Source organism: Fibroporia radiculosa (assembly GCF_000313525.1).
Source record: "Fibroporia radiculosa TFFH 294 genomic supercontigs, scaffold50, whole genome shotgun sequence".
Classification (NCBI taxonomy): Eukaryota; Fungi; Basidiomycota; class Agaricomycetes; order Polyporales; family Fibroporiaceae; genus Fibroporia; species Fibroporia radiculosa.
The window spans coordinates 53,171-79,690 of record NW_012133168.1 but is presented as its reverse complement, the minus strand read 5'-3'; the positions used below and the strand labels follow the sequence as shown (position 1 = coordinate 79,690).

Below are 26,520 nucleotides of genomic sequence, written 5' to 3'. Positions count from 1 at the left end.
CAGAACTTTCTGCGAGCCCAGCTGCGTCAACTTTGAACTTCCCTACTGTGCCTTCCAAGCTCCCAGTCGTTCCGTAGCTCTTCTTAGTACTACGCAAGTAGAACAACTAACTCTCTGAGCGCAACGGAACTTGAATCTAGACTATCAAAGTTACTTGAGTCCCACACGTGTGTAATTTTTGAGCTCCTGCATTCGTGCATATCTTATTACGGAATGACAACTGCAATCTCGTACAAATCTGTCACAACTAAAAACTATCCTTCGGTGCACACCCACTGTGAACTCTACTACGCCGCTATCTCAGATCTGCCATTCCAGGCGAACATCGCCATGCCAACTTCTCAGTCCAAGAGGTCGGCAACGAGAGCACGAGCGAGAATCTCCTCCACACTGCGGGCGTGGTGGGGACGGTGCTCTCCGTGGTGAAGGCGGTGCTCGGCATGGTGGTGACGGTGCTCCCCGTGGTGAGGGCGGTGCTCAGCGTGATGACGGTGTTCTCCGTGATAGTGAGCGGGGTGGTGGTGGAAGCGTCCTGGGTGGTGGTGTTCGCCGCGGTAGCCATCGTGGTAGTGCCTGTGAGCTGAATGCAGTTCCCTACCCTCAGGCTGGTGCTCCTTGGGCATCCCAGCGTGGTATGCATCTTGCGGGCCAGGGCGACGCCCACCTACGTGAGCATGCTCCCCGCCCTCAGGCTTGTGCTCCCTGTGCTCCCCGTCATGATGTGCATAATGAGGGTCGGGGTGATGCTCATCCGCATGAGCGGGGGGCAGCTCCCTACCCTCGTGCCAGTTAGGCATGTGGTTATGCGTCAAGCGGTACGCAGGGCGCGTGTCGGGGAGACGTCGGTATGCGTGAGGCGAGTGCAGCGTCGTACCCTCAGGGTGGTGATGCTCCTGGTTCATCCCAGCGCGGTATGCGTCCTGTGCGCCGGGGCGGCGCCCGTCCGAGTGAAAGTCGTGGTGTTCTCCAGAGTGGTGCTTGTGCCCGTCGGCGTAAGTCGTCGGCTGGGGCGCCGGAGCCACTTGGTGTTGGGCTGCCATAGGGTGCTGAGGAGTCTCGGTAGAGCTATGAAAAGAAATCAAATAAGCGGATTTATCGGCCCGTCAGCGGGAGACGTACCCAGTGGGCAAAGCCAAAGCTGGCATCGCGACGGCGGAGAGAGCGAGAGCAGCAATAACTGAAGTGCGCATGATGAAGGGCAAGTGATGAAGAGAATTTAAGTCGTGAAAGAGAATAGAAATTGTAAGATGAGATCGTAGAGGTCGTCAAAAGAAATGCACAAAAGAACGTAGCAAAAGTTAGGCTAGGGATACAGGGTTAACCATAGCTCAACATTATGGCAAATGTTTGAATCAACTCACCAACCAGTACCAACTTTTGGGGCTCAAAGAACGTGAATGTAGGAGCTGAAGAATCGCCGTTGCCTGCACGCGATTTTATACACTTAGCGTCGAGCTGTCAAACACCCATCCTGACAAGAGAACTGTTACCCACCATCATACGACATCAGAGGGATGGCAGTTAAGATGGGCGCCGCACAGCCAGCGGTGACTCTCGAGATGTGACATGATCAAGGTACAACTTGACCGGTGACCCGCGGCCCGCTGGAGCAATGTTATTGCGCACAACATCGAAGTGGGAATACATGCATATATCCACGTCGATAGGCCCAATTGTAGGTGGATAAACTGGATCTTGAATCCAATGCAATCTGAAAACATTGGGCAGACGATAAATACAGCATGCACCATTTTTCAGAATCTCCACTCACGCCAAGCCGAATCTTGAATGATGGGTGGAGGCGGAGCTACCTAGATGTTTGAACTATCAGCAAAAAAGTGATGCCAGCCGGCGGTGTATTCAATGACAGCGCTGACTTGATCAGCCACGTCAACGTAGGCACAGCAACACAACGCGAGTCGCTCTAGACATTCCGAAGGCGACCGGTTCTTCGAAGCACCTGCGCGCTTCGATGTCCGATGACCTACACATGCCCGGCAATATGAACAAGCAATGACGACCAAAGCGCAATGTCGACATCCAATGACCTACAAATGCCGCATGGCAAGCCATATGAACAAGTTGTCTGTTGAGGAATCAATATGTCCGGATTGTAATCATCGTCAGCACCGAACTTTCCGGAGAAAGATGGCACAGCTACCGCAATATTTAGGGAAACCGCTGCACCGACATGTAAAAGATGACCAGAGACCATTAAGCGAACCAAGCGCGTAGTACGAGGGGGGTGACCATGACTTTTTCCAGCGCTGCGTGCACTGCCTTAAGATGATAGGGTATGAACGTAAGTTAGACCATCTCTGATATTCTCATTGATGTGATGAGACCATTAAGGTATTCGCTTTGCACGGCTAACAAGAATCTGGTACTCACGGAGGAAAACAAATTTGCGGTTGCCTGTAAGTTGTTAGAATTCCAAATTTCCCTTGTAACAGCAAGGCTCCTGCCCATCCATGAGCCTGGGAGAGGGCTCATAGCACAACTCGGAGACTCTTGAGGCACACCTTGTACGGTAATTGAGTTTTGATTTTTTTTTGGCTTCTGTTACATTTACAATGCTAAGAAGTGCTAGAGTCCTTCTTGAGGTCGAAGAGGATGTTTTTCACGAGATCAACTTCCTGCACGAATAGGCGGCGCTGGGCCACTCCGAACAGTGCCACACTGCTGACACCAACAGTACTCGCCGCGCTCGAGTAGCGACGCCTGCCCGCCGCGTTTGGGCAGCAGCACACATACGGGCCGCCGCGTTCGGGTAGCAGCAGCACACGCATGCCCGCCGCGTTCGGGCAGTGGCAATGGTCGCCGCGTCTATCCGCGGGCGAGCAGTACTCGGTCAGCGACTAACAGGAGCTTTCCTCACTCTTGTTCTAACCCTGCTTGCCTGTCGTGTCATCAGGAAACCTACCCTTGCCTAATTAGACCTTGTCCTAGCTGACTACTTTCAATCTTGTCTCATTTGATCTAATCCTCATGCATTGACTAAAAAAACTGGTCACTTTATTTTTCAAACTTCACTGGTAACTATAACGAGACACTTTTCACCATATAGTGTATAAGCCATTGTATACTACCATGATAGTTTTGAAATGTCATCATACAAGTGTGCATATTGGTGAATGGGTTTATCTGGAACTCCTTGCTCTGATAAGTACATTGATGCTGGACCAGTCTCATGGGGCAACAGTTCCAAAGATTAGGTAGTCACATATAGAGCCTTGCTGACAAGGGGGAAGCAGGTACGTACCGTCTATTACTTGTCCAAGATTGTACGCAGACACTTGAAATGGTTCAACTCGACCGCTGCCATAAAACAATTACAAGCATCTTGTGGCCGCTGCGGAGCCAACCTAGGTTCGATTCACTCGACGGGGTAAGTATTCGAGGTCTCCAAAAAACAGTACAGCTCGGAATGACATGCCAGTTGATGTGTTTGTGGCTGAGTGAGCGCTAAACGAGCATATCAGTCCCTGTCCATAAGGTAGGATGGTGGCTCCACGAGGATCTTGTGCCATTACAAATGCAGCATGTCGAACAATTTACCTATGTGAGAGTCACAAGAGCGGCCGAAGTGGCTAGAGCCTGAGGGTCACTCCAACTCACTGGTGCAAATACCCAAATCAGGACCGTTGAGGTGCTTCAGGTGTCTCAGTCTCTCAGATGTTGATAATGAAATCAGCATCTATATGTCTCTGAGACATATGAGTACGTTCTGCTAATGTGGCCCCAAGAGATAGACTTGTACCCAGCCGTTTCGTCTGGATACCGGAACGACTGAGCAAAACTGATCGCACCCTCTGGTGGGGACGCCCTATTTGGGGGTCGTGTAAACATACTTGGAAAAATCGCGTTTCTCACTCTTGAAGCACCCCCTTCAATGGAGGCGTCTCTTCTCTCTTGAAAGCAACTTGAAGGCACCTATTTCACGCAAGACGCCCAACTCCCTTATGTTAGTTGGGCTGATAGAATACTGAATCTGAATGTCCTGGAAGGCGGGCTACGACCTCGGGAGGCCCAAACCTCAAGGTTTGAAAATACTGCATCATATTTGATGCCAGCTGCAGATGGACGGTAATTATATTGATAGGTTTCAGATTGGGGGAAGCTATAAACACCTGCCTGCATCCAGCTAAGTTCTCCAGCTCCTTCTTTTCCTGCTCATCCAGAAGTCGGTACCGGCTGGTATGTAGGCCTTTGGGATGGTTTTCATTGCAACAGGAGATGAGCTTACTAGGATGCTTTTTTACAGCCTGACTTCTGTTACGTTGGTTTGTGTATTTGTCTGAACGATATCTCTGCACGATCCGTCCTTCTACGCTTCGATTCTGTGTCTTTCCGGGTCATTCGTGATGCGCGCTTCTACGTTTATTGTCCTCGGCGCAGCGGCGCTCCCTGCCTTATCTTTTCCAGTAAAGCATGTCTAAAGTTGACCTTTTAAAGTATTCAGCAATGCCAACACATTCAGCAGTGACCTTTACAGCCGGGACTATGACAATTTATATGCCCGTGATCTCGAGGCTAGGATGATGAAGGCGGTGGGTAACGCGGTGGGTAACGCGGCCAAGGTCTGCACAAACGCCGTCAATAGTTGCATAGAAGCGGGCCAGGAGGCCGCCTATGTGGCTCACTTGGCCGGCCAGGTCGCCGGGCCGCTATGGAAGGGTGCGCAGATGGCATTCAAGTGAGTAAACATGACTTCAACCTGTTTTGATTGGTTTGACACAGGCGAGTAGCCCTGACAACACTCCAGGGGTGCTGGGCATGGCGAAGACCGTGGTGAACGGCGCACGAGTGATGCATCTCGCGTCCGAGGATCGGTGGGACGAATTGCACCGGAAGTTCGGTCATGGGCCTACTTTCGATTTGGAGTGAGTGAATTTGATCAAAGCACCATAGTACAGTTTGGCCTGACGCAGGCATACAGTGGAGGAGAAAAGGCGCGTCAACATCCCAAGCGTGCGGCGGGACAGGACACTCTGCGGGCCCGTGCAGAAATACTGAGCCGGCTTCTAGCTCGTCAGTTACTCGAAGATGCTTATTTGGACTGAGTTTGGGTGTATCATCCCACGTCATGTATCATTGCAGATTGAAATACATTGCCTGTTGTGCTAGGAGTTCATCTGTATATGGCATAGCAAATACTGCATCTACGCTGATAGTGCGTGGTCGCATTATTGGGCAGGCTCCTACCCATCCGGAAAACGCTGAAAGACATACATACCTCTGAGATTAGGCACCAATTCAACGCAGTGCGAGCTGCGCCTCTCATATACTCGCATTATCTTCTTATTATCGATATCTGACTGATTCACTAGGGAAGTTCAAAGTTGACGCAGCTGGGCTCGCAGAAAGTCCTGCAGCGCAGATGTGGATTTAGGCGCTGAAGAAAATGTGAGCCAGATGCAAGAACGAGAAAAGATGCGTATGTCTCCTGCTTATCTAATGTCACACTCAGATATACGTTTGCGATTATCTATGAGCATGTTTTGGAGAACCCTAACTTCTTCTGCGTGACACGATGCCTAACCAACCGCTGCGTGATGGGTACATCCACTCATATGCGCTGTTTGCTGCCCTCTGAGAGTATTCACACCGCTTGGGAGTCTTGAGGCAATATATCAACAGCTTAACATCGACATCAAGGTAATTCGGGCAATCAGGACAACTCGATACTTGTGCGAACGTGAACGCATTTTACACCTCAGAAATCTACATCTGGTATGGGAGTACCAGAAAGATCAGACCCGTGGCTGTTTCGGCTAGCTGTCACAGAAATGATGTTCTCCGAGCCTAGGGCACAGCAACTGTCCACTATGGCATTCCAAGCATATCCCTGTTTCAACCTTGTATTTTGGTACATACGACTACTCCAACTGCTCCGTCATGCTCGAGCAACGAGAAGACAATATCGCACTATTGAGTGTCGAAAGAAGCCTTGGAGATTTTGCATCCGAAGAGGGAAACCATCCAACGAGGCGTAAGTGTTCACTGCGTAAAGTTCTGCTTTCTTCCTCTGAATATCCAGATAGCCTATGCTCAGTATCGACGCAACTGGCATGCCAGCCGTACGCACACCAACAGCGCCTTTCTGAAATGGGCGACGATCTTTCTTTGCATGATCATCCTCATCGATCTTGCGGTCTACTTGCATGTCTTTCGAATAATTCTTGGCTTAGTCGATGGTAGTATCGCCGAACTCGAGGCTGAGTATCGCAATCCATATGTTGGTCTAGCGGAGCTGTATGCATCGGGACGCGTCAATGCATTGCATTACGGTCCAATTACGAACGTTCCCCGCGTCGCTCAACAAGTGAGCCGTTCTGAACCACGCAAAGTTTTCCAAGAAGCTGTGCATCGGCGCTGGCTCGGTCAGTTTGGGACGGTGTCGCCCAACGATCGTCGGCTGCATGTCTCAAACGATGTGTGCATAAATTCTCTGTGTTCGATTATTACGCGTCATATCTTTTCTCATACAGCTACATACAATCCTCCAATTCAGAACTATGGATTATGGAATGGAACGTTGCCAGCTGGCCCTGCGCATCCCTTCCTCAATGGATCAGCAGGATTTTACGCTCAACGATTCGTCTGGCCGAGCACGGCTCGATGTTTGTATCCTCGACGCTACGGCTCCGCTCAACCCCCGCACGGTATCCTGGGCGAATCGCCCGCAATGTAGTGGAACTGCGAGGACATTGGTTGCCGGACCTGGTGAGGAGGCTAGATTGGCAGAGTTCCCTTGTCCCTGGGGTTCGTTGCATACGTATGAAGTTTCTTGTGCTGGTGATGCATCTCAATGCGAAATTGATGTCTGGGCAAACCGAAATGGAACATGGGGTATGTCGTTACAACTTATTCGCATTGGAGAAGCACTAAATTCGGTCAATTCTCAGGTATCTTCATGTATCAGCACCAGAGCATCTGAGTTTAGCTGATTTATCGTGAAATTTATCATGAGATGTCTTCGGAACCATATTCTACATGGTCACTCATAACTGTCAGGACCGACGGCGTCATCGGGTAGATAATTTATCGAAAGCTGACCATTGCTACGTCTATCCTCAGCTCAAAGACGAGGACATGCATGGAGATTGAGTGCTTCGGCACTGATGATGCAAATTTTGTTTGCCAGCGGTCTGGTGAACACATGCACGGTGATAACTGCGAGAGAAGTCGCTTCCCGCAATTTCAAGAGGGAAAAAGCATATAGGGCACTACACCCAGCAATTTGCTCTCAATTTGACTGGCGCATAAAGACCTACGTTCAATAACAACGGGTTTCTGAAATGGCCGTTGGAGAACTTCCACTATCTTCGACGCCACGAATGCCCTGACAAACTGTTGAACATACGTACTACTCGAGCACGCAATAACAAATGGTGAGCTCCTCTATTGGCCAATTGACGACAAAGGTACAGTGACAATCAACAATCGTTTCCGCTCATCTATGGGCATAAGGATCGTTTAGGCTGCGCTTCCAACTACGCTAACCGAGTTAGGCCGCCGTCGCAGCAGGGGCCCCTGCACTACTTATCTCATTCGCCAAGACTACTCCTCCAGCAGACTCTACGGTGCCCTCTATGGTGGTCTTTATACCGTCCACTATAGAGCCGGCGTGCTTTCTGCAAGTTGTGAATCAGCGGAAGAATCTGCAGAACAAGCATAACAGGAGATCTTACGACCACCAATCCTTGACTACAGAACCGGCGGCGTGGTCGAGGGCTGCATCAGTGGCCACAGCCTCCGTACCCTGCTGAGAAATGCTATAACACAAAGCAAATATATCAGTACGTCAGCAATAATCATCGAGCGAATTTTTCATACTGGTTCTGAATTTGCCGGCGACGACTGCGCCTATGTGGGCTAAGTTAGAGGGTAGAGGACACGTCTGAGGTGTCCTGCTAGATACTCACGGGGTCCCGGCGGATGCTTGTCTGTTGTAGAGGTTTTGTGCCGCATACTGGCGATCGGCACGAGCTAATAGGTCGTACAGTTGGTAATCGCGAGCGGATAGCGCATCAAATCCATCCCGGCGGTACAGAGCATAGCTACTGGATGCGACAAATGTTATTGAAAGTCAATTGCCATGCAAACTGACCACATACGAGGACGGGTAGGACATAACCGGCACGACAACTTGCATTGCGACGGCGGCGAGAGCAATGAGAACAGTAGAAGCGCGCATTGCGATCAAAGTTAGGATATTATGCAAACGAAAATGAAGGGAAGTAAATGCAGATCGTGCAAGTCGTCAAATGGGGGTGATCGAACGCAACGAAGGAGGCTAGGATCGAAAAATTGTTAGACTGAGATTTCCGCGATAGTTTGGAGGCACTCACCAACCAGTACCGACTTGTGAGCGTGAGCGAAAGAAAGAGGAGCTGGAACGTTCATTGAGTTCGTCCTCTTGCTTTATACCTACACGGTGCACATTTGTAAGGAGGAGCGTAAACGCCGGCGTTTCGGGCATTCCGCGCGGTGACACCGTTTCAAGTTGATTCAGGTCCAAGGTCCAAGGATCTACGGCGTTCTCTCCTTGATTCTCTCGACACATCATCGATACCGCTCTACTGGATGGATGAACGTTGAAGATCCATATCAGTGATGGGAACTTTATAGCTGAGAAAACTCACCGCACGGATGTCAGTGAACACACATCTGACAGTAGCGCCCGCCCTCTTTCACTGCTCTCATCTGTGCGCCCCTACGCGCGTCGTTCGGCGACTTAGTTCTCCATTCATGCTGTTCTCTATCAGTCAGTAGGAAGTATCGATAATCAAAAGACGGACTCATTGCGTACAATTTTCGCCAGCCGAGCGAACTCTTTGAGAAGCTTCTCACAAGACTCCGAAATGAACGCCACATTGTGGCGTTATCAAACAGACACACGACACAAAGGGATCAGACGGCCAATGCGCACACGCGACGGTGGCCAGTCGTCATGCTCAATAAAATGAAGAGGCTGAGATGCAACATGGATGTCAACGCCCTCAAGCCCTGCCTGCCGACACTCTTGCGTACTGCTTTGTATTCGCCATGTCTACCTCAAAATTTATCACGTCCGCCATACCCACTGTGCTGAGTGTGGCGCCATACCAGCCGAGGTCCTTTGCATTTTCGGGCGTGAAGCCGGCTGGCCTTCCAAAAGCCGCAAGGTCATTCCTAAATACCTCATACGACAACTTGAGGCCATGCTATCGGTCGTGTTGTGCCCGACTTCCTCTGACGGAAAGCTTCGTCTACGCCTTTTCCAGTTTGGAATTTGCGATTGTCCAAGAGCAGCGACAGCTACGATCCATTCTACGCGCCACAACAATGCTTCCAGAGGATCTCAGCGAGAGATATTTCCCATGTACGTGTCAGATGGGCAGGACATGCGAGGATGCGATCCAAAAACTGTTGCTCGAACGGGAGAGGCAGCTTGACGCATTCGTGGAAAAGTTCGACGCACTCGTGTGGCTCGGGACCGACCTTGACCCAGAGAAGCTAGACCCGAAGCACAGGTGGAGCGAGGTGCAAAAGCAAGACTTCCGCGACGAACTGCTGGTCCCGGTCATCGAGGCCATTAACTCTGGCCGCTCGCTTCTGGACAATAATCTGCTACGAGACGACTGGCCGACGGAACTGTCAGTAATACAGGCGTTGTACATGTCAATGCTCCAACATGCCACCAAAGACTGGCCAGAACGACGCAAGTACACCGAGGAGGAGGTACAGGCGCTGGTAAATCTGTATATTGAGCAAAACAGGCTGAATAGGAACTAAAGGGAACGGCGCCACGAGAACACGAAGGGGGAGAGGCGAAACAGTGTCATGGCCATTAGTTGGATGATACGCACCATTTAGTTCCATAATGTTGTTTCTTCATCCCCCAAACACTCTCTACACTCTAGAGACGATGACATTCTGCGGCGCAAGCGGAGCGTAAGGCTTTCTAGCACGCTTCGTCCGGTCTAAGATTGATCGTAGCAACGATATATCGTCGACATCAACTGAGTGTGTATGTGGCTCGTTACGTGTGTAACTCCCGAGGGCAATGATCATGAAATGAGATGGCATGCTGCGGCAAAGCACCAAAGAATCTGGTGCACAGTGGCTTAAGAATTGGAGCTGAGACAAAGGGGACGACAGGACAGCGCGCGCCAATTTCCGCATTTGGCAGGTTGATCGGCTTACCTGATCTCCCATCAATGTCCTACAATGAGCGCTTGGACGAGACAAGGGCGCGGGCGGCAGTGAACGCGGTCGCACCGACTCACTTTGTGCTCAGACTCTTCGACACGTACACACACACACCCTCCTATCTCGCAATTTGCGTCGCGTAGTGGGCCATCCTCAAGCTGCGAATTTTCCTCCGCTCTGATCGCCGGCGTACTTGCTTTGACCTCCCTCTTTGACAAAGCTGCTGTTGTGGCCCGTGGCGGTCTGTGCGAAGTTCAAGAGACCACTTCGGGCTTTGAATTGGGTTGCTTAAAATCGAGTCAATTCGTATCTTCATAGTTAGCTCCCACATCTCCTGAAAATTTACATCAACATCAAGACCACTCAAGATGATGCAACCCCCCGCGGATCAAGTCGACGACGCCATGGTCACCGACGCGCACGGCGACGACACACAGTCGACCCAGGCAACGCAGCAAGAGACGCAGCCGTCTTCGCAGCCTGATAACACCCTCGACGCGCACCTCTGGGGCTACCTCATCCCATGCAACTCTCATCTCCGCCGCATCGACTTCCAGAAGGTCAAGCCGCTATATAATGTTGGCCGCAACGCGGATCAAAGGCCAGGCGGAAACGATATCATTCTCCCAGGCAAGAAAATCAGTGAGTGGCGCGTCTCGTATCATGTCTGAGCGCGTCCGACGCGTCTACCTATTGTGGCGCAGGCAACTACCACTGCAAGATTGTATGGGATGGACAGGAAAATGTCAATGCAGCCGTCAAAGTCACGGATAACTCAAGTAACGGCACTTTTGTGGGTTCCTTCAAATCAATTCCGTTGGCGTGGCGTATGAATGATTTGACGTCTTCTAGATCAACAGCAACAAAATTGGTAAAGGCAGGACGATGCTCCTATATGACGGCAACGAGATCTCTTTCGGTCCTCCACACTACCGCAATGCAGATGGCTCCCTGGAAGACTTTCGTATGTGATGTTTGTTTGCTTCGGATCTGCTATTCTGATCATGCACAGGCTTTGTGTACAAACATATGGCCACGGGTGAGACCCTCACCGGGCTGCATGCTGCTTACCAGATGCATTACGAACTTGGAAAAGGTTCGTTTGCGACCGTCATGAAAGCCATGCATCGCGAGTCTGGCCAATGGTACGCCGTGAAGGTTCTGCAATACAACAAGCTACGCTCGGTGCAGGAGCGCGGGAACGCACAAAATGCCGTAATGCGAGAAATCAACATCTTGGAGAAATTGGAACACCCCAACATCTGTCATATGAAGGAGGTCTTCTTTGAGCCTAACACAATCAGTGCGTCTACCGCGTTGGTCAAAGAGAACCGATCACTGACTTGGCTCGTAGATCTTATACTGGAATACATTCCCGGAGGCGATCTCCTTGATTATATTATCCAGCGAGAGCGTCTCGGTAGGTTTAACTTTCAAATGCCTATATGGATATCACTAATTTACTGTGCAGATGAAGCGGAGACCCAGTATCTCTCGTACCAGATATGTGACGCTCTGGCGGTATGTAATTTTTACAACATCTTTGGCAAAACACTGCTAATGCCTGTCGTAGTATATTCACAGCAAGGATATCGCCCATCGTGATTTGAAGCCCGAAAACGTGCTGCTAACCGGCGATATACCGCCTCGCGTGAAAGTCGCTGATTTCGGGCTTGCGAAGGCCGTTGACCATATGACAGTTCTTCGCGTGAGTATATCCTAATAGAGCTATTTAGACGATAGCTGATATCCTTCTCATTAGACTATGTGCGGGACCCCCTGCTACTTGGCGCCTGAGGTGGTACTACAGAGCAACAATCAGGGGTATGAGAAAGTGGTGGACAGCTGGAGCACAGGCGTCATCATCTACTCTATGTATGTATTCTTGTCGTATATGTGGTTGTCGATCGACTTGTTGACCTTTCATCTTAGGCTGACAGGTAATAACGCTTTCATCGAGAACGAAGGCGAAGAATTGCACGACCGTGTTCGAAATCGCCGTGTCGATTGGCCGTGCTTACGACAGTATGCATCTGAAATGGGTACGTATGTTTGACACGCCTATGATAGCATTTAACTAAAAGTTGACCATTTACTCTGTAGCTGAGAGCTTCCTGCGACGTCTTCTAGAGTACGAAGCTACGAACCGTATGACCCCCGCGGCTGCGCGCGAACATCCATGGCTTGCGGAGGAATATGCTAAGGCGCCCCCCGAGGTCTACCGCGACCGTACCGAGTCTCCAGAACCTGAGCCTGCGCGTCAAGATGCGTCTATGGCCTCATTGCAGCCGGAAGATGTTGTGATGGATGCGGATGCGGCGCACGGCGATGCCCGCATGGATGAAGAACCCACCGACAATATCACAGCGTCGCAGTCTGTCCAGATTCCGGGTGCATACCCGCAGAGCCAGCAGCCCGGAAACTCAGGGCTCAAACGCGAGGCCTCGAAGCTGCAGCGACGCGCGGATGTCATTCTCGAGAAACAGTTGGAACAGGAGGAAGTTGTGGACAGCGACTCCGAGCCGCAGCAAGCTGACCAGGAGAACCTGAAGCGCAAGGCGTTCGACTTTGAAGGTTCCCTGACCCCGATGCGCGAGGCCGACTCGGAAGAGGAAGACGAGGTGCCTCCCTTGGACGCTGTGCCAGTTCATCGTACCCGCAGAGGTCGCCCGGCTTCTATCAATGGCGAAGGGCCTGCCGCTCGAGCAAAAAGAATCAAAGGCAAACAGCTGGCGGAGCCACCTGCGACGCCCCAGGGGGTCCGGAGGTCGACTCGTCTTCACAACAATGCCCCTACCCCGAAGGTGGCACGGAAGTGAAGTATGTGCAATGTTATCTCATATCTCCTTTGAGTATTGTCACTCGTTTCCCTGTGGATTCTTTATCATTGTCACTCGTTCACCTGCGTCTCTTCATCCTCGCTGGCATAGATCTTTTCATTGGCCTTACGTCTACCATCTAGTTTGTATGCTGTACATTTAGAGGTTGTTGCATGTCATACCATGTGTATATTGCTTGAATACATTGTTCACAAATGGAGTTGATTTGGAAGGATTACAGTCGGATGGATGCTAGCTACAGAAGCAGAAGATCTTCATTATTGTAAACTAAGAGGTCGATTATGGCGATAGTAAGCGGAGCAATCGTGCATGTATACAAGCCTGAAGATAATACGGAGCAGGCAGTATGGTAAGAGAGCACTTGCAACAACAATACGGGAAAATGATACAAGAAAGCATGCGCCATACCGCGTTCACATTTTGGGCGACTTTCGGCCTCCTTACGTCTTTTACATTTGCACCTTTCTAGCGCAATCGATCAGCGACTCCATCCAAAAATACGACTATGTCCAACCATTCGGGACCACATGTAGACATTGATAATGTCTCAAGATGATCGTTGTTAGAGACTCGTACTTTACCGATACGACTACTTACTCCATGAGAATGATTATTGAGAGCTCGGTCCGGCTGATCGAGGATCGCCGCGGAGACGGTGGCGGAGGAAACACGGTCACGTGTACCTCGCGTTCAAGTTGAGCAGCGTCGGGTCACACTTCACCCTCAGATCGCATTCTATCCTTGTTACTCTAGTTCGCTTTCCACCTCAGAATTTGTTGAAATGCTGAGTGCGCGCCCAATTGCGCTGAACGCTGATACTCGGACCCCCGGAAGGGCTCTAAAGGGCCGCAGTACTCTCCAAGAGAATGTGTACCGAGGATCCATGACAATCAGTGTCAAAGGGAAGGGCGCACTGACTCCTCATCGCCCTCTTGCCTCTCGTGCGCTGCCTCCTTCATACGTGCGCTCGCCCTATAGCTAACATTGAAGGCAGGGCCTCATAAAACTTCCAAAGATCAAGGCCAGCCCACAGTATCCCGACCACTTGGGGATAAAACTCCCTTCCCAAATAGAGTAGCGAATTTAGTACCGTTCTGTCCTCCAGAACCCCTGACTGGAAAACTGGCCAAGCTCTCCCTGCTCGATGCCCCACCCACTCTAGCTACTATAACTCCCGGTGCCCTCTTGCGTCCGTCTTCAGCTAGAAAAAGTCTCCGATCACCTAGGCTCAGCGATTCTGGTGGGAGGGCATTCGAGCTCAGGACGCCAGTTACTCAAGGCAATCACTGGGATGTCAGTGACGGTGATGTTGATCTTGGACAGCATGTAAGCGTTGAGGAGACCGAAGCTGTCCAGGAAGAAGACTACGATGAAATTGAATATATGCCGCCTGCCGCGACTTGTATGTTTTTTGATGCTCTCTTCTCTCATACTGATTGAATGCGATGTGAATAGTTCCACCATATGAACCCCCATTCGAGATGCCGAACTACAAAATCGCCGGGAGAGCCCTGTTGGAACTGGCTCATTCAGCTAAATTCGACGATACGGCAGACCTATATTGTGCACAGGATATTGAAGTCGACATTGACCCCCGTGAGGTTTGGAACATGAGTGGCTTTGTGGCTTCACCATTAGATTGGGAGAGAGTGGAGCTACCTGAGCTCGGTGCGTAATCGATTAATCAGGTTTTGTGTAACAGTGCGCTCAATTCGTTGAAGAGAATGATAGCCCTTTGCCGCGGAAAGCAACATCAACCAACTCAGCTGCCAAATTGTGCAAGCCTCAGGCTCGCACGCATGTATCAAGCTCTACAGCCGCTCATCGACCCACAGCTGCTGCACGATCTGTTCCTTCTGTGCGTTTGCAAGGTACTTCCCAACCAATCCAAATGTCTACCAGGTCCACCGGTAATTCAGCGTCTGGCTTCACTACACGGCAAGCGGCACGTTCCTCGACGAACGCCTCTTCTAACGGTGGAAACGGCGCGAAACAGTCTGCACCCTCCACGAGATCGAGTGCTCGATCTACCGCATCTACCAATGTACGGTCAACCACAGCTTCAGGGACCCGCGGAGCGGGCACTACAAAGCCTGTCCAGTCTCTTGTACATGCTCGATTGTCGGCGAACGCGATTACTCCCGCAACTAGGGCGGCTACGGCAAGGAAGGCAAATGTAACCGTTAGCTCCGTCCCTCCTGCCGCTTCGACCTCGGTCGTGGGACGCAGAACTCCAGTAGTCGTGGGCTCGACGATACGGAATACTAAAACTGTGCGCTCTGCGTCAGTCGAGACGACACGATCGCGCCCCGTCCCCAAAGCCAAAACATCAGGACCAAGTGTCAACGCGTTGAGCATGGCTGCTTTGGAGGAAACTGAACCCTTGGATGGCGGACTTGTGATAATGTTTGACGATATATGTTCTGATGGATTTGAAGAGGATTTCGTGTTCAACATATAGATGGATGGTATCCTACTCCTACTTGATTTGTTTATATCGATGTACTATGGGATTATGTTGACGTTGAACTAGTGTTGCCTCAGGTCCCCATCTGCTGAGGTGCTGCTTCAGATGATATGTCAACTACCCAGTGCGCTGTCTCGCGCCGGGACAATGTCATGTACTACTCGTAAGGTGACTTTAAATCTTCATCGAAGCAAGTAAGCAGCGTGTCTCGTGTTTAATTTTCTCTCTTCTGAAGCCTGTCTGCCTTCGCACTACTTTACCTCAAACCAGTTTTATAGCAATCAACTTCTACTGGCTTGAACATTTCCTCGTGAGTGGTTAGTCTTCATTCAAAGGCCTTCTGTGTTGATCTACAACTGTTAGTCAGAGAGCTTGAAGCTGCAAGACAATTCACCAACACGATCCATCGACAATTACTCGACATCAATTACGATATTCTTCACGAGATTCTTCCCCAAAGGGACGCACTGAGGCTATCGACAATTGCTCGTAGAATATCCATTGTTGCTGTCATCGAGATCCACCGGGCGGAAAAGTTCTCGAGAATTGTCCGAAATTTACTGGATGACATCCCAAACCGATTGAATTGGGTTCGCGATCTAACAATGTATGGACGGGCCGTCATCTCAGCTTATACCAATTCCAACGGCGATGGTTTTTCTAGCGGACTCTTGCTCGAAGCCGCTGCAAATTTGATCGTGCTGGAGCTCCGACGTGGGAGATTTAATGATGTGGTTGAAACTGTGCGAGCCGACGCAGGGAATGTTACATTCTTCGTTCACTCCAGGCACTAACGATCCGCGCGCGCTAAGGCTGAAATTTCTGTCACGCCCTGGGCCTGATATATCAAGCACTCGGCGTTTTCCCACTTCCTCAATTTCTCTGCATACATGGGATCAGTATGATACAATGGGACCACAATGGCGGCCTCTTCTTTGCGCACTCTCGCCTTGTTCGACTATAGGCTCCCCATGACAATGATCCCTCAACAATTTCCGAATGCAGCTGATCTGCGACTAACTTCTCTGACTCCAATGGAGATGTATCCTCTCGCAGAAGACCAACGACCGACCTGTGCGCCATGGCATCCCATTGGAAATTTTCGCCGGGGCACTTGAAGCTATCGAGAATTGACTGCCGATGGGTCCTGGATCAGGTTTGCGGAGACACAACAGATTTCGACGAGTGGAATTTTAGATGTCCCGAGCGTTGGCCAAAAATAATTATATTCCTTTCGCACCCGGCGGCCTATATTGCGCTGCGTGTGTTAGAACAGGTGTCTCCGATCGCTCTTACCATCACAATTCCAGCGAGGAGTCTCAGTGCTTTCTGGATGAGCTTGGCGCAAATTGCTCCAAGATTGAAACTTCCTGGATTACATCTTGACTACTAAGACTGAAAGAGACTACTTTGATAAGGAGGTGGGTACTACAGTGATATTGGGCGTACCTTTCATATCTAATATTATATTCCGTAAGATGCAACCAGGACAATTCCTAGGTCGCTCTTGTCGCTACACCTTATCACATTGCGCATTGCTTTTGTTGATTCTTGACATATTTACGCACGATATGGACGAAGGGCGAATATTGCTTCCCAACCACTGGTACAGTGTTTCGGTGGTCCTTGGGACACCAGTTCGCATGTTTCGTTTTGTGCGTCCCACACTTCGAAATTACAACAGATTTATATACAGGGATTTTGTGAAGTGCCTTCAAGTCCTCTGTGAATTTTATTGGAATAAAATCTGCAATGTACTCTCCAACAGAATTCAATTTGTTGCCTGTACTCATTTTCAGATGATTTGGGTTCCTTGGGACAGCGTGACGCAGTGTGACACCCCCCGTGGCCCGCTGCGATCGAGCGCGGTCGCTACTCTAATTCACCGCCACCCCCATCGCATGTGATGTGTACGCCCTCGCGCGCGATGTCACGCATTCATTTCATTCTCCTAGATCGCGCAATTCTACACCAAATGCCACGGTTTATTGGGTGAAGCTGAATCCAAATAGGCTAGCTACGTGGTCTTCATAAATTCAGAATTTATTCTCTCGCAGAGTCTGTGAAATCCCTCAAAGTAGGTAGAATTGGGTATATATCATGTTCTCAAAACCTCAGTTAATGGCCGTTCAGCCCCAAGTTTTTAACACGTAGTCTAATAGAGTACAAATAAAATACCAGGTGATCGATTATATTCATCACCTTAGTCAAGAGGAAAAGCGAGTGTCTCAAGGAACACGGGTGTCCCAAGGACCACCGAAACACTGTATTCAATTTTGAATCATGAGCCGCGAAATCGAGTCTACTAATGATTACATCGACTCGCCAGTAGCGAGCCATGCTGGCTGTACTGGTGCCTTCGGTCTTTTAAAAAGTTGAACAAAAACCATGTTGAATGCGAGGAAGAAAGATGTCGATTTGAACGGCTACGGAAATGTAATGCTTGTGACTTATCTATGTGCATGAGCAGTGCTAGTGAGCCCTTGAGCTCGTCCGCTTGCTTGCCGCGAAATTTTGACCCTAGTAAAAAACACTGAGCGAATGCATATGTTAGTACAAACGCGCCTTGAATGCACTCCCTGGCCGTACATACGACGTCCCGGGTGGTCACTTTACAAATTGCGGAGGGGCATATTCGAATCATTGGTAACGATGACACCCACGCGTGAGTGGAGCACTGGTGGAGCAGGCGCGACCCGAGGCGGCCATGCAACCAGCGTGCAACTTGAAACCTACAGTACAGTCCTCAACAGGCCATCGCGTTTGTCCTCTATTCCTTCGCCATGCCTGCCAAATATTCCATCACCCGCCATCCCCGCTATACCGCGCTCCTTGCAGTCGTGCTGATCGCGACCGTCTTCGTCTTTTCGCAAGGTTCAAGCAACGTCGAGAGCTACTTCAGCAGAGGCGACAGTCTCAAATGGCGGATTATCGAGGAGGACGAGCGATACGACAAGCTGCTCATAGACCGAGAAGCGATGGTCCGCAAATGGGGGCCCACGCCTGCCCTAGTTGAGGCGTGCGTATTCATCCGTGCCTCAATGCCTGGCGTCTGATTTGACATCGCCAGCTTCCCTCCTCGCGACGACTTTTACACTCTTTGTGAGTTTCAAACCTTGTGGTCATGTCTACAAACACTATCCTTACAGTCCATACGCAGGGGATTTCTTCATTCCTGCGTTCCAATGCCCGCACCGTGTTGAGCGCGTCGGCGTCCTTGGTGACGGAGGCAAGTGGGTGTGCGGGCTGGATCGCATTGCTCGCCAGAAAGAATGTGTCATATACTCGTTTGGCGTGAACAACGAGTCCTCCTTCGAGGCGGAGCTCCTTCGCCGTGCTCCTGGATGCCAGGTGTGGGGGTACGACTTCAGCGTACCGTCGTTTGGACCCGAAATCACCGCCGTCCCAGCACTGCGTGATCGCTCGCACTTCCATGCCTGGGCACTTGGTGAGGTCGATAACCACGGTCCGGGAGTGTACCCGCCGACATATTCGTTGTCGACCCTCATGGCGCTCAACGGCCACCAATTCATTGATATTTTGAAGGTGCGTCTGTAGTTATAAACATGTACCCGGTCCACATACCGTAGAAGATTGGACGCAACATATCTGAAGCTCCCATTAATGGTCCTCTGCGATTATCAGTAGCGGCGGCGTAGACGAGCAGCATGGCTAATACATATTCTCAGGTGGACATTGAAGGCGCGGAGTTCACCGCCCTGTCATCTTTCCTCTCTGTCCAGACAGCCATGCAAGGCACAGAGCCCCATAATCCTCACGCACCACCCTCATCGCCGAATAACGCGGCGCATCCTGCTGCGCCTCTCCCTATCGGGCAGATGCAAATTGAGATCCATGCGCGATCCGACACGGGGTACAGCACTTTCGCTCCATTCAAGTCATGGTGGGAGTCACTCGAGCGTGCCGGATTGCGTCCGTTCTTCACTGAGCCGAATTTGGTGTATGTCAATCTGATTCGTGGCGCAAGGCCGGACCTGGCAGAGGTGCGTTGCTCGGTCTATCATGGTTCAGGCCATGAGGCTCACGATTATCCCCTAGTATTCGTTTATGAACATTCGCGGCCACCACGCGCTCGTTTCAGACGACTACCTCTAGTGTGCAATCCTGTCTGATCCTGTCAGCATTCATCTACACTACTATATCGCACTACCAAGTATATACCACCTATTTTTGGACTCTTATGAGCGTAGTGGATTTGCGTTGGACTTCTACTGTATAGTTATCATGCGATGTTGATCATCGATTTTTGCTGACGCATCTGCCGGTCTTCACTGACATTCATTTCGGACTATTGCGACTTATGTGTATCTGCTCTACCATGCTTATGTTCGTGCAACTGTAATTTATTGGCAAAAAATGTCGGCGGTTGTCGCAGCATAGATCCGAGGACCCAACTGGCCTTGTCTACCTACGTGTCCTAGGTTCGAAAAAGCCGCGAGGAGAACCATTAGGAATTCTACCCAGCGTAACGAGAGCAGAGACTAGGGCAATTTTTTGAGATAGAAATGGGGGGCTCGCAGCTTCTGGCGAACAGGTGCGACAGCAGTTTGATAGAGGGCGTGGATGGATGCACCGCTACTCCCAGTGCGAAACACAGAACCAGCTATCTGCCTTCTACGCTGGAATCTCAACTGGGTGTGGTTCGCTAATCGATTGACACGATCCGCCTTTCTCCACATCGGGCATCGCATCCATAGTGACGGCCGTGGTGAACGGATTCATGGTCCTTGAAGTATCGCCCATACTATCGATCGTGGTCTTGGTCCATGCCCGCTGAGTAACGATCCGCAGTACGATCAGCTGAGGAGCCAGACCCTGTCGAAAATGCCCCAGATAGGCTAGGTGTACAGCACGAAGAAACAAAAACAACACATACGGCAACTTTTGCCCATACTTCTCCAAACGCTATCGCGACCTCGGCGTTCCGCGCGTACGGCACGACGAACATGATTCCGAATAGGCTGTACGGAGCGGCGCTTTCGACCAAAATGGCGATAACGCTCGTGTAGATGCGCGCGCTCTGCTCGCCCAACGCGTTCCTGATCCTCCTGGAGAGGTACAAGAGCCGGCCGCAGATGAGGATTGTCAGGATGATGTTTAGCGCGATAGACATCGCATAGTAAGGTACACCAAAATCGACAGATTTTCCTGCAAAAAAGTCGCCGCTGGATATCCCCGACGAGATGAGCTCACATATCGCGAGCGCTTTATCATGCACACATGAACTTCTCCTATGGAAAAAGAAAGCGGAAGGAGACTTACAGAACGCGCCGAGGTATATCAGAATTGGAAGAACAACGATGTATATCCTCGAGCCCCAAAAGATGAAGCAGCGATAAATCTGTGGGAATGGCAGTGAGTTTGTGTTGTCCCGAGATGTCAACGGACTCGCCATTAGTGCATCATTCATGAAAATCAGTATGACAACTGACGTCGATGACAATGTCTGGTACCAAACCGCGCTGTGCGTAGCGATGAAAGCAGCTGCTCCGCCAGACCGCATGCTAGACGTGATTAACATGTTCTCGACATATACGGCATTTGTCGAGACATCGATGGTGACCAGCATGAGCAAAGCGGTACTGTACATCATGTAGAAGTAGTCACTCTTTCGCCGCTGCGGCTTTCTCCAGAGGGCCTTCATTGTCGCGTAGCACGCGATGAGCTCCATGCCTGGGCGGCGAGAACCTTAAGCTAACGTCCACCGACTCGGTCCTGCGGACTCAGGTACACACCATAGAGAATGCCACCAAGGTAACTCCCAATGTAGAAAGCGTGTTCAAAGACTGCCACTGACATCTAGAGGCCTACTATCCTGCTGTCCAAATGGTCAAAGCGTAGTTAGATGCACTTTTGTTGACGGGACCGGCGTAAGATGGGGAAGAGGGATGTGTAGCATCCACGTCACGGACGCGCAGCGAGAAGTAGAAGTGCATGCCACGCTGTCGGTGCGTTAAAGGAGTTTATCCATGGTCCAAGATGCAGGATGTCCACAGGCCGGTCCGCGTTTAGACGACGACGCCGGCATCACCGAGCGGTCAATGGGACGGAGAAGATCGTGTTGGAACGACCGCAATCTTGAGCATCTGCGCATCAGCCCCATCTTGAACATGATACATCATAGGCCACAAGAGCTCCTTCAGTCCCTATACAATGTCCTAGCAGCGATAATGTCATGAAATCACATCTGCTTGAAGAGGCCAGAAATCATAGGTGAAACCTGAAAGAGATGAGATGATCGAATGTAGGAGGCGTCAGGTCTCCGGTGAAGATTGAGTAAACCACTTCCGATGGGAGGGAAAAGGAATGGCGCCTTGTTGTGATGGAATCAAGAACGCTGATGAACATTGTCTACCATATGCCGCCCGTCGAGTCACGAGGCATATGCGCACGCCCTTGATAAGTTCAAGTTCAGTCGTACCTGCATGTTCGGCTTAGGCACCGACTGTAGACAGTGCGCTTGCGATCTACAAGGATTTGGTGCCTTGATGGGATTTTTCCAGCGCTCACGTATAAAGCAGAGAGTCGGCAGTCCGGGTGCCCAACGGCTCACATACAAGTTTTGAAATTTCCAAATCCTATCTCGCATCATGCCTAGTGGCGAGCGCACATCAGCATGCGACTTCACGCCGACGTCGGTAGAGCAATGAAACACCTATCGCAGCACTATTTGGATTGATGGATATTTTGAGTGGCGATGAACGTCCTTGCCACGACCACAATCCGGGCACCACAATCTATCATCGGGGTTACCGCTACCCGGACATATGCTTAAGCAGTCACTGAAGGGCATTGCGTCTCGCAGTCAAGACCTCAGGATTTGAGATATGGATCCCATGGAAGCGATACTCATGGCTTCGAGCCCCTCCGCTTCCCGTCCGCAGGCATACGTGTTCAGTCTGTGCCTGGCCCTCGCAGGACTGACGGTTCTTGTGAAGATATGCACTGTATTCTGGCTCAGCCTCCTTGCGTTAGACAGTCAGATGCATTATAGTACGTACCATTTCATAACATATCTCACAAGGCACGATGAACTATAATCAGAATAGGCTATGTCGGAAAAGACCATCCGGAGAGATGGCCACTTGAGATTCCAGGTGTCCTGATGGCTTCAGATAGCTCGCGCCACTATGGGCTCAACACACCCGACAGCGACGGGGAGTGGTCATCCATGATCCCGGGCTCTGGACTCATCTATCTTGGTCCCCATCGGCAGCCATTCACCATTTCGATGCTGCACCAATTGCGCTGTCTTGACATAGTCCGGCAGGCTATGCTGCACAGCCGCCACAATCCCGTGGAGAGTACAGCTGGACTTGAGAGACACTGCCTCAACTATATTAAGCAAATGGTGCTCTGTCGTGGTGACTTACAACTCGAGCCATTCCTGGCGCCCTCTCATATTCAACCTATCGACCTTTTCGCCACGTACGAATGCAAGGACTGGGGTGCGGTCTATGAACAAGTGTGGAAGAATCAGCACGATTTTGCCCAATGGTCGCTATCTAACGAATCAAAAATGTACAACTGACACCCAAATATTGACACACTTAGGTAGGGAACAAGTTCCTGAGTGCACGTGTCATATCATTCTGATTGTCGGTAAATATTCAAGCTAATAGACACTCACATGTGAGGGGGATACAAGACCTTTTGAAGTGATCAAGGAGTGAATGCTACAATGTGGGCATGAGAGTTGGGAGAGCCCATGGACGACATGTGAACATATCAATGCCATCGTATAGATACACTTATGTTGAGTCTCGCTTTGCGATCCAAAGGGCAACTACATAGATTGTTTACTGCACTCCGAAAAGCAGAGATCAAATCGGTCGGGCCATCATCGAATACTGAGAGAATCGCAACAGTCGAGGTGAGGCGTTGCAACTTACGAGCGGATACCAGACTTGTACTTGGTGTTGCGCGCCATCGATGGAGAACCTGTTTTCGTTGTAGACGTGACAAGATAAATGCGCTGCCCACAGAGTCGAATACATCAAACCAATTGGTAGGATCACTGAGATCGCTACGCACCTGGACTATCCGGTTAGCTATTGAGGACAAATCTGACAGTGAACAGTGGGTAAACGAAGCTGAAACGTTTACTGGTGGACATGGTAGCCCTGTCCGACTTGTGACATGAGTGATGGTCTAAGTTCGAAACACTTTCATTCATTGACATACGTTAGGCAAGCCATACTCCGGAGAACGAGTGGTCCGCGCATACCTGTCGTTTTTTTGAAGGTGGGTGTAGCTCCACAATAAATACAAGCTGCTTAGAGACACACCAGCACCGACTCCGTGAATCACCAGTTCGACCGCTCCACATCCGCCTTGCCTCAGACAATATGTTCTTGCTCCGCTCTTCAACCGCCGCCGTTCTGCTGGGTGCTCTTTTTGCACTTGCCATACCAATTATACCGCAGCCTCATGATTCAGTCTATCTGGCACCACAGCGGCGGGGTGAGGGGGATTGTATCTCCATAGTATACATAGGAGATCTGACATGACTGTAGACTTGCATGCATCTCCTGACGATGCTGAGTATCTTGGTCCGTGAGGCATATGGGAATAACCTTCATAATTCGAGTATAATTCAATACTCATTGACATGGTATGTGACTTTATGTCGTCGTGTATACTCTGATCCTAAGCTTGACCACCAGGGAAATGTAGGATATAGGTGCAACCGTAAATTGCGGTGGAGAGATACATAGGTCGAGATGTATCTTGATTTTGGTTTTCGCACCTTTTAAGGCCAGATCAGTATACATGTTGTCATACTTGCGCGCAGCTACAGAAATGTCGCACTGACTAGTATGAGGCTGAGAGTGGGAAAGATGGTAGACGAGAACAATCACATAAGTTTATAGGCAGTTCGGCGCCCATTCCAGAAGTGCTTAACATTGCTCTATAGCTCAAGCAATAGGTAGCTTGAGCAAGGAGTCGGAAGGTCGAGACATCGCAATGTAAGTCTGACTCAAAATGATCAAGGACATGATCATGGGATTACCTATCATTACGCGCTCGGTTAAAAGCTTCGTGACCAATTATAGGACTGACCACCTCGACATCGCCCTGGTGACTTTGTGCGTGTGTTACCACTGGCCTTAAGCTTTACTTGCGAGCTCTGGTGTTGAAGTCTAGCACCTTTCTCTGTTCTTACCAACCGGGACCTATTACTGGACCGAGGAACCGCAATAATGGCGATAATGTGGCTCCCTAATGGCTGTACAACACAGCGATACTGGAAGAGGCTGTTGTTCGTCCTTCCATTTTGGACGGATAAGGTCAGCATAAAGGTGTACAAGCTTATGTTACCAGAGGCAGATTGGTTGAGAGGACAAGTGCTGTGAGCGTCGTCTAGCATTGTCTCGTATTTTCTGTCAAGCGCCAAGGGCGATTCGCGGTCGTCCTCCCAATCTGCCCGACAGACACCTACCCCAAACGGAAACTTTCTGAGCCGTGCATATAGTATACTGAGGCGATACCAGTGCACTTCACATGTTCAGACAGTGCCCCCATGTGCATCCCTCTTGACTGCACCTGCCTCTCCGGGGTGGCTGGGCAGTCTCTCCTTGCCCAGACTACCCCCCATGGCTACTTCTAGCAAGCGCGGCATCTTGCACAGCACCGCCGCTCATCGTCTCCTGCCTTTTATATCCTGAATATGAGTGTTATGCTATGTGGCGTATGCGACCTTGCCGCTCCCATAAAACCGAGCGACCTCATCTTCCTCCATTCTACTCTGTTCTTCTCATTTGTCCACTATGCCATCTCCTCTCGTTGCGCACGCAATCCACGAGATCCTTACTACCGTGGAGAGTTCGTTCAATACTGCGTCCGTTTTCATCTCGAGCCAGACCAAGACTCGCAGGGCACGCATGCTGGTGACTGAAGCCCTTAATATTTTGGACCTTTTGCGGGATGACATGAATGAGCACGACATGAAAGAATACAATTTCTTGCACAGTCGGTGCGTCTTGTCCACATGTTCTTTCAGGTTCAGTGCTCATTTTCACGATACCCAGCGCTGACAATGCCGTTAACTATGGTGGAACTCACTATTTCGACGCTGCCGAGGCGCTATGGGACTTTGCTTTAGTATGTCTGTCTTCTTCTGCCTCCTCTTAGTGACTGATCGTCTGCCTCGTAGCGGACGTTCCAGGAAGTAGACCATCGAGAAATTATCGCCGCTGACCGGGCACGTCGAGAGCGGAGAGCGAATTCTCCTCCGCCATCTCCTCCGGTTCCCAATTCGACTACTCTAGTACAGAACGTCAAATATTTTCCGGCTATTCAGTATACCCCGGCCTGGATTCCGATCCAGCATGTTTGTTGGAGTCCCGGATATGGTGCGTTGAGGTCTGGATATGGTCTCAGACGTCCACAACTGATGCTGTCTGATCTTGCAGCTGCTATTCCCGTGTGGCGGTAGTTGACATGGCGTGAAACGGATTCCCTTTATCATTCGAATTCCCTAGTTCTGCTTGACGAAACGCGACGATTTTACGCTTTCTCTGAAGGATTTGTATCTTTATCAGTTTTCCTTAACGTTTATCATCACGCAATGTACTTGTAGTTGCTCACGACAAATAATCATGATCATATACCCAACTATACTATCAAGAACTTAGCCCTTAAGGTACTGATACTGTGAGGTACTGATGCTATGAAAGTACAGAACCGTCTCGTCGAAGAGGAAGATATTCAGGAGATTGTCGCAAACGGCCGGCCGAAAACGAATCCGAAGAATTCGATCCTGCCCGAGACGATCAAGCCACACTGCCCCACTTACTTGAAGTAAATGAGCAATTCACTAAACATCTCACTCGCTAGTGGTATTTACACATAACACCATGAGTATATACCACGTAAAGATATACAAATTGAAACGCGTCCTTGACACAGTTGAAATAATTCGAAGAGGTGGGAACTGGAATGGTAAGGGCACAAAAGCCTATAGAAATCTCCGGAACTTACGAGGAACACCTT

General features: G+C 50.2%; 10 protein-coding genes across 10 annotated transcripts; 7 read left to right on the top strand and 3 right to left on the bottom strand.

Moving 5' to 3' along the window:
• Positions 1-295: 295 nt before the first annotated feature.
• Positions 296-1,190, bottom strand: FIBRA_00199 (uncharacterized protein; the record flags this gene model as incomplete). The annotated part of the gene is made up of 3 exons (XM_012322098.1): positions 296-573; positions 599-1,065; positions 1,120-1,190. The coding sequence occupies 3 exons, from the start codon at positions 1,188-1,190 to the stop codon at positions 296-298; spliced, it is 816 nt and encodes a 271-aa protein (XP_012177488.1).
• Positions 1,191-4,541: 3,351 nt separating this feature from the next.
• FIBRA_00198 (uncharacterized protein) lies at positions 4,542-5,063 on the top strand (the record flags this gene model as incomplete). Its single annotated transcript, XM_012322097.1, has 3 exons — positions 4,542-4,696; positions 4,749-4,883; positions 4,940-5,063. The coding sequence occupies 3 exons, from the start codon at positions 4,542-4,544 to the stop codon at positions 5,061-5,063; spliced, it is 414 nt and encodes a 137-aa protein (XP_012177487.1).
• An 835-nt stretch (positions 5,064-5,898) lies between these two features.
• FIBRA_00197 (uncharacterized protein) lies at positions 5,899-6,940 on the top strand (the record flags this gene model as incomplete). Its single annotated transcript, XM_012322096.1, has 4 exons — positions 5,899-5,992; positions 6,045-6,436; positions 6,492-6,852; positions 6,909-6,940. The coding sequence occupies 4 exons, from the start codon at positions 5,899-5,901 to the stop codon at positions 6,938-6,940; spliced, it is 879 nt and encodes a 292-aa protein (XP_012177486.1).
• Positions 6,941-7,510: 570 nt separating this feature from the next.
• On the bottom strand, positions 7,511-8,200 carry FIBRA_00196 (uncharacterized protein; the record flags this gene model as incomplete). The annotated part of the gene is made up of 5 exons (XM_012322095.1): positions 7,511-7,637; positions 7,695-7,778; positions 7,840-7,869; positions 7,929-8,066; positions 8,121-8,200. The coding sequence occupies 5 exons, from the start codon at positions 8,198-8,200 to the stop codon at positions 7,511-7,513; spliced, it is 459 nt and encodes a 152-aa protein (XP_012177485.1).
• An 851-nt stretch (positions 8,201-9,051) lies between these two features.
• FIBRA_00195 (uncharacterized protein) lies at positions 9,052-9,780 on the top strand (the record flags this gene model as incomplete). The annotated part of the gene is made up of 1 exon (XM_012322094.1): positions 9,052-9,780. The coding sequence occupies one exon, from the start codon at positions 9,052-9,054 to the stop codon at positions 9,778-9,780; it is 729 nt and encodes a 242-aa protein (XP_012177484.1).
• A 785-nt stretch (positions 9,781-10,565) lies between these two features.
• FIBRA_00194 (uncharacterized protein) lies at positions 10,566-13,016 on the top strand (the record flags this gene model as incomplete). The annotated part of the gene is made up of 10 exons (XM_012322093.1): positions 10,566-10,839; positions 10,902-10,990; positions 11,050-11,161; positions 11,210-11,500; positions 11,552-11,617; positions 11,669-11,718; positions 11,771-11,905; positions 11,960-12,072; positions 12,130-12,239; positions 12,301-13,016. The coding sequence occupies 10 exons, from the start codon at positions 10,566-10,568 to the stop codon at positions 13,014-13,016; spliced, it is 1,956 nt and encodes a 651-aa protein (XP_012177483.1).
• Positions 13,017-13,818: 802 nt separating this feature from the next.
• FIBRA_00193 (uncharacterized protein) lies at positions 13,819-15,498 on the top strand (the record flags this gene model as incomplete). Its single annotated transcript, XM_012322092.1, has 4 exons — positions 13,819-13,978; positions 14,032-14,439; positions 14,493-14,705; positions 14,759-15,498. 4 exons carry the CDS (start codon positions 13,819-13,821, stop codon positions 15,496-15,498), a joined length of 1,521 nt encoding a protein of 506 aa, XP_012177482.1.
• A 2,789-nt stretch (positions 15,499-18,287) lies between these two features.
• On the top strand, positions 18,288-19,620 carry FIBRA_00192 (uncharacterized protein; the record flags this gene model as incomplete). Its single annotated transcript, XM_012322091.1, has 5 exons — positions 18,288-18,523; positions 18,575-18,606; positions 18,665-19,050; positions 19,194-19,508; positions 19,564-19,620. 5 exons carry the CDS (start codon positions 18,288-18,290, stop codon positions 19,618-19,620), a joined length of 1,026 nt encoding a protein of 341 aa, XP_012177481.1.
• A 519-nt stretch (positions 19,621-20,139) lies between these two features.
• On the bottom strand, positions 20,140-21,196 carry FIBRA_00191 (uncharacterized protein; the record flags this gene model as incomplete). Its single annotated transcript, XM_012322090.1, has 3 exons — positions 20,140-20,340; positions 20,402-20,730; positions 20,788-21,196. 3 exons carry the CDS (start codon positions 21,194-21,196, stop codon positions 20,140-20,142), a joined length of 939 nt encoding a protein of 312 aa, XP_012177480.1.
• Positions 21,197-25,295: 4,099 nt separating this feature from the next.
• FIBRA_00190 (uncharacterized protein) lies at positions 25,296-26,332 on the top strand (the record flags this gene model as incomplete). Its single annotated transcript, XM_012322089.1, has 5 exons — positions 25,296-25,501; positions 25,557-25,629; positions 25,682-25,880; positions 25,941-25,951; positions 26,210-26,332. The coding sequence occupies 5 exons, from the start codon at positions 25,296-25,298 to the stop codon at positions 26,330-26,332; spliced, it is 612 nt and encodes a 203-aa protein (XP_012177479.1).
• Positions 26,333-26,520: the final 188 nt, after the last annotated feature.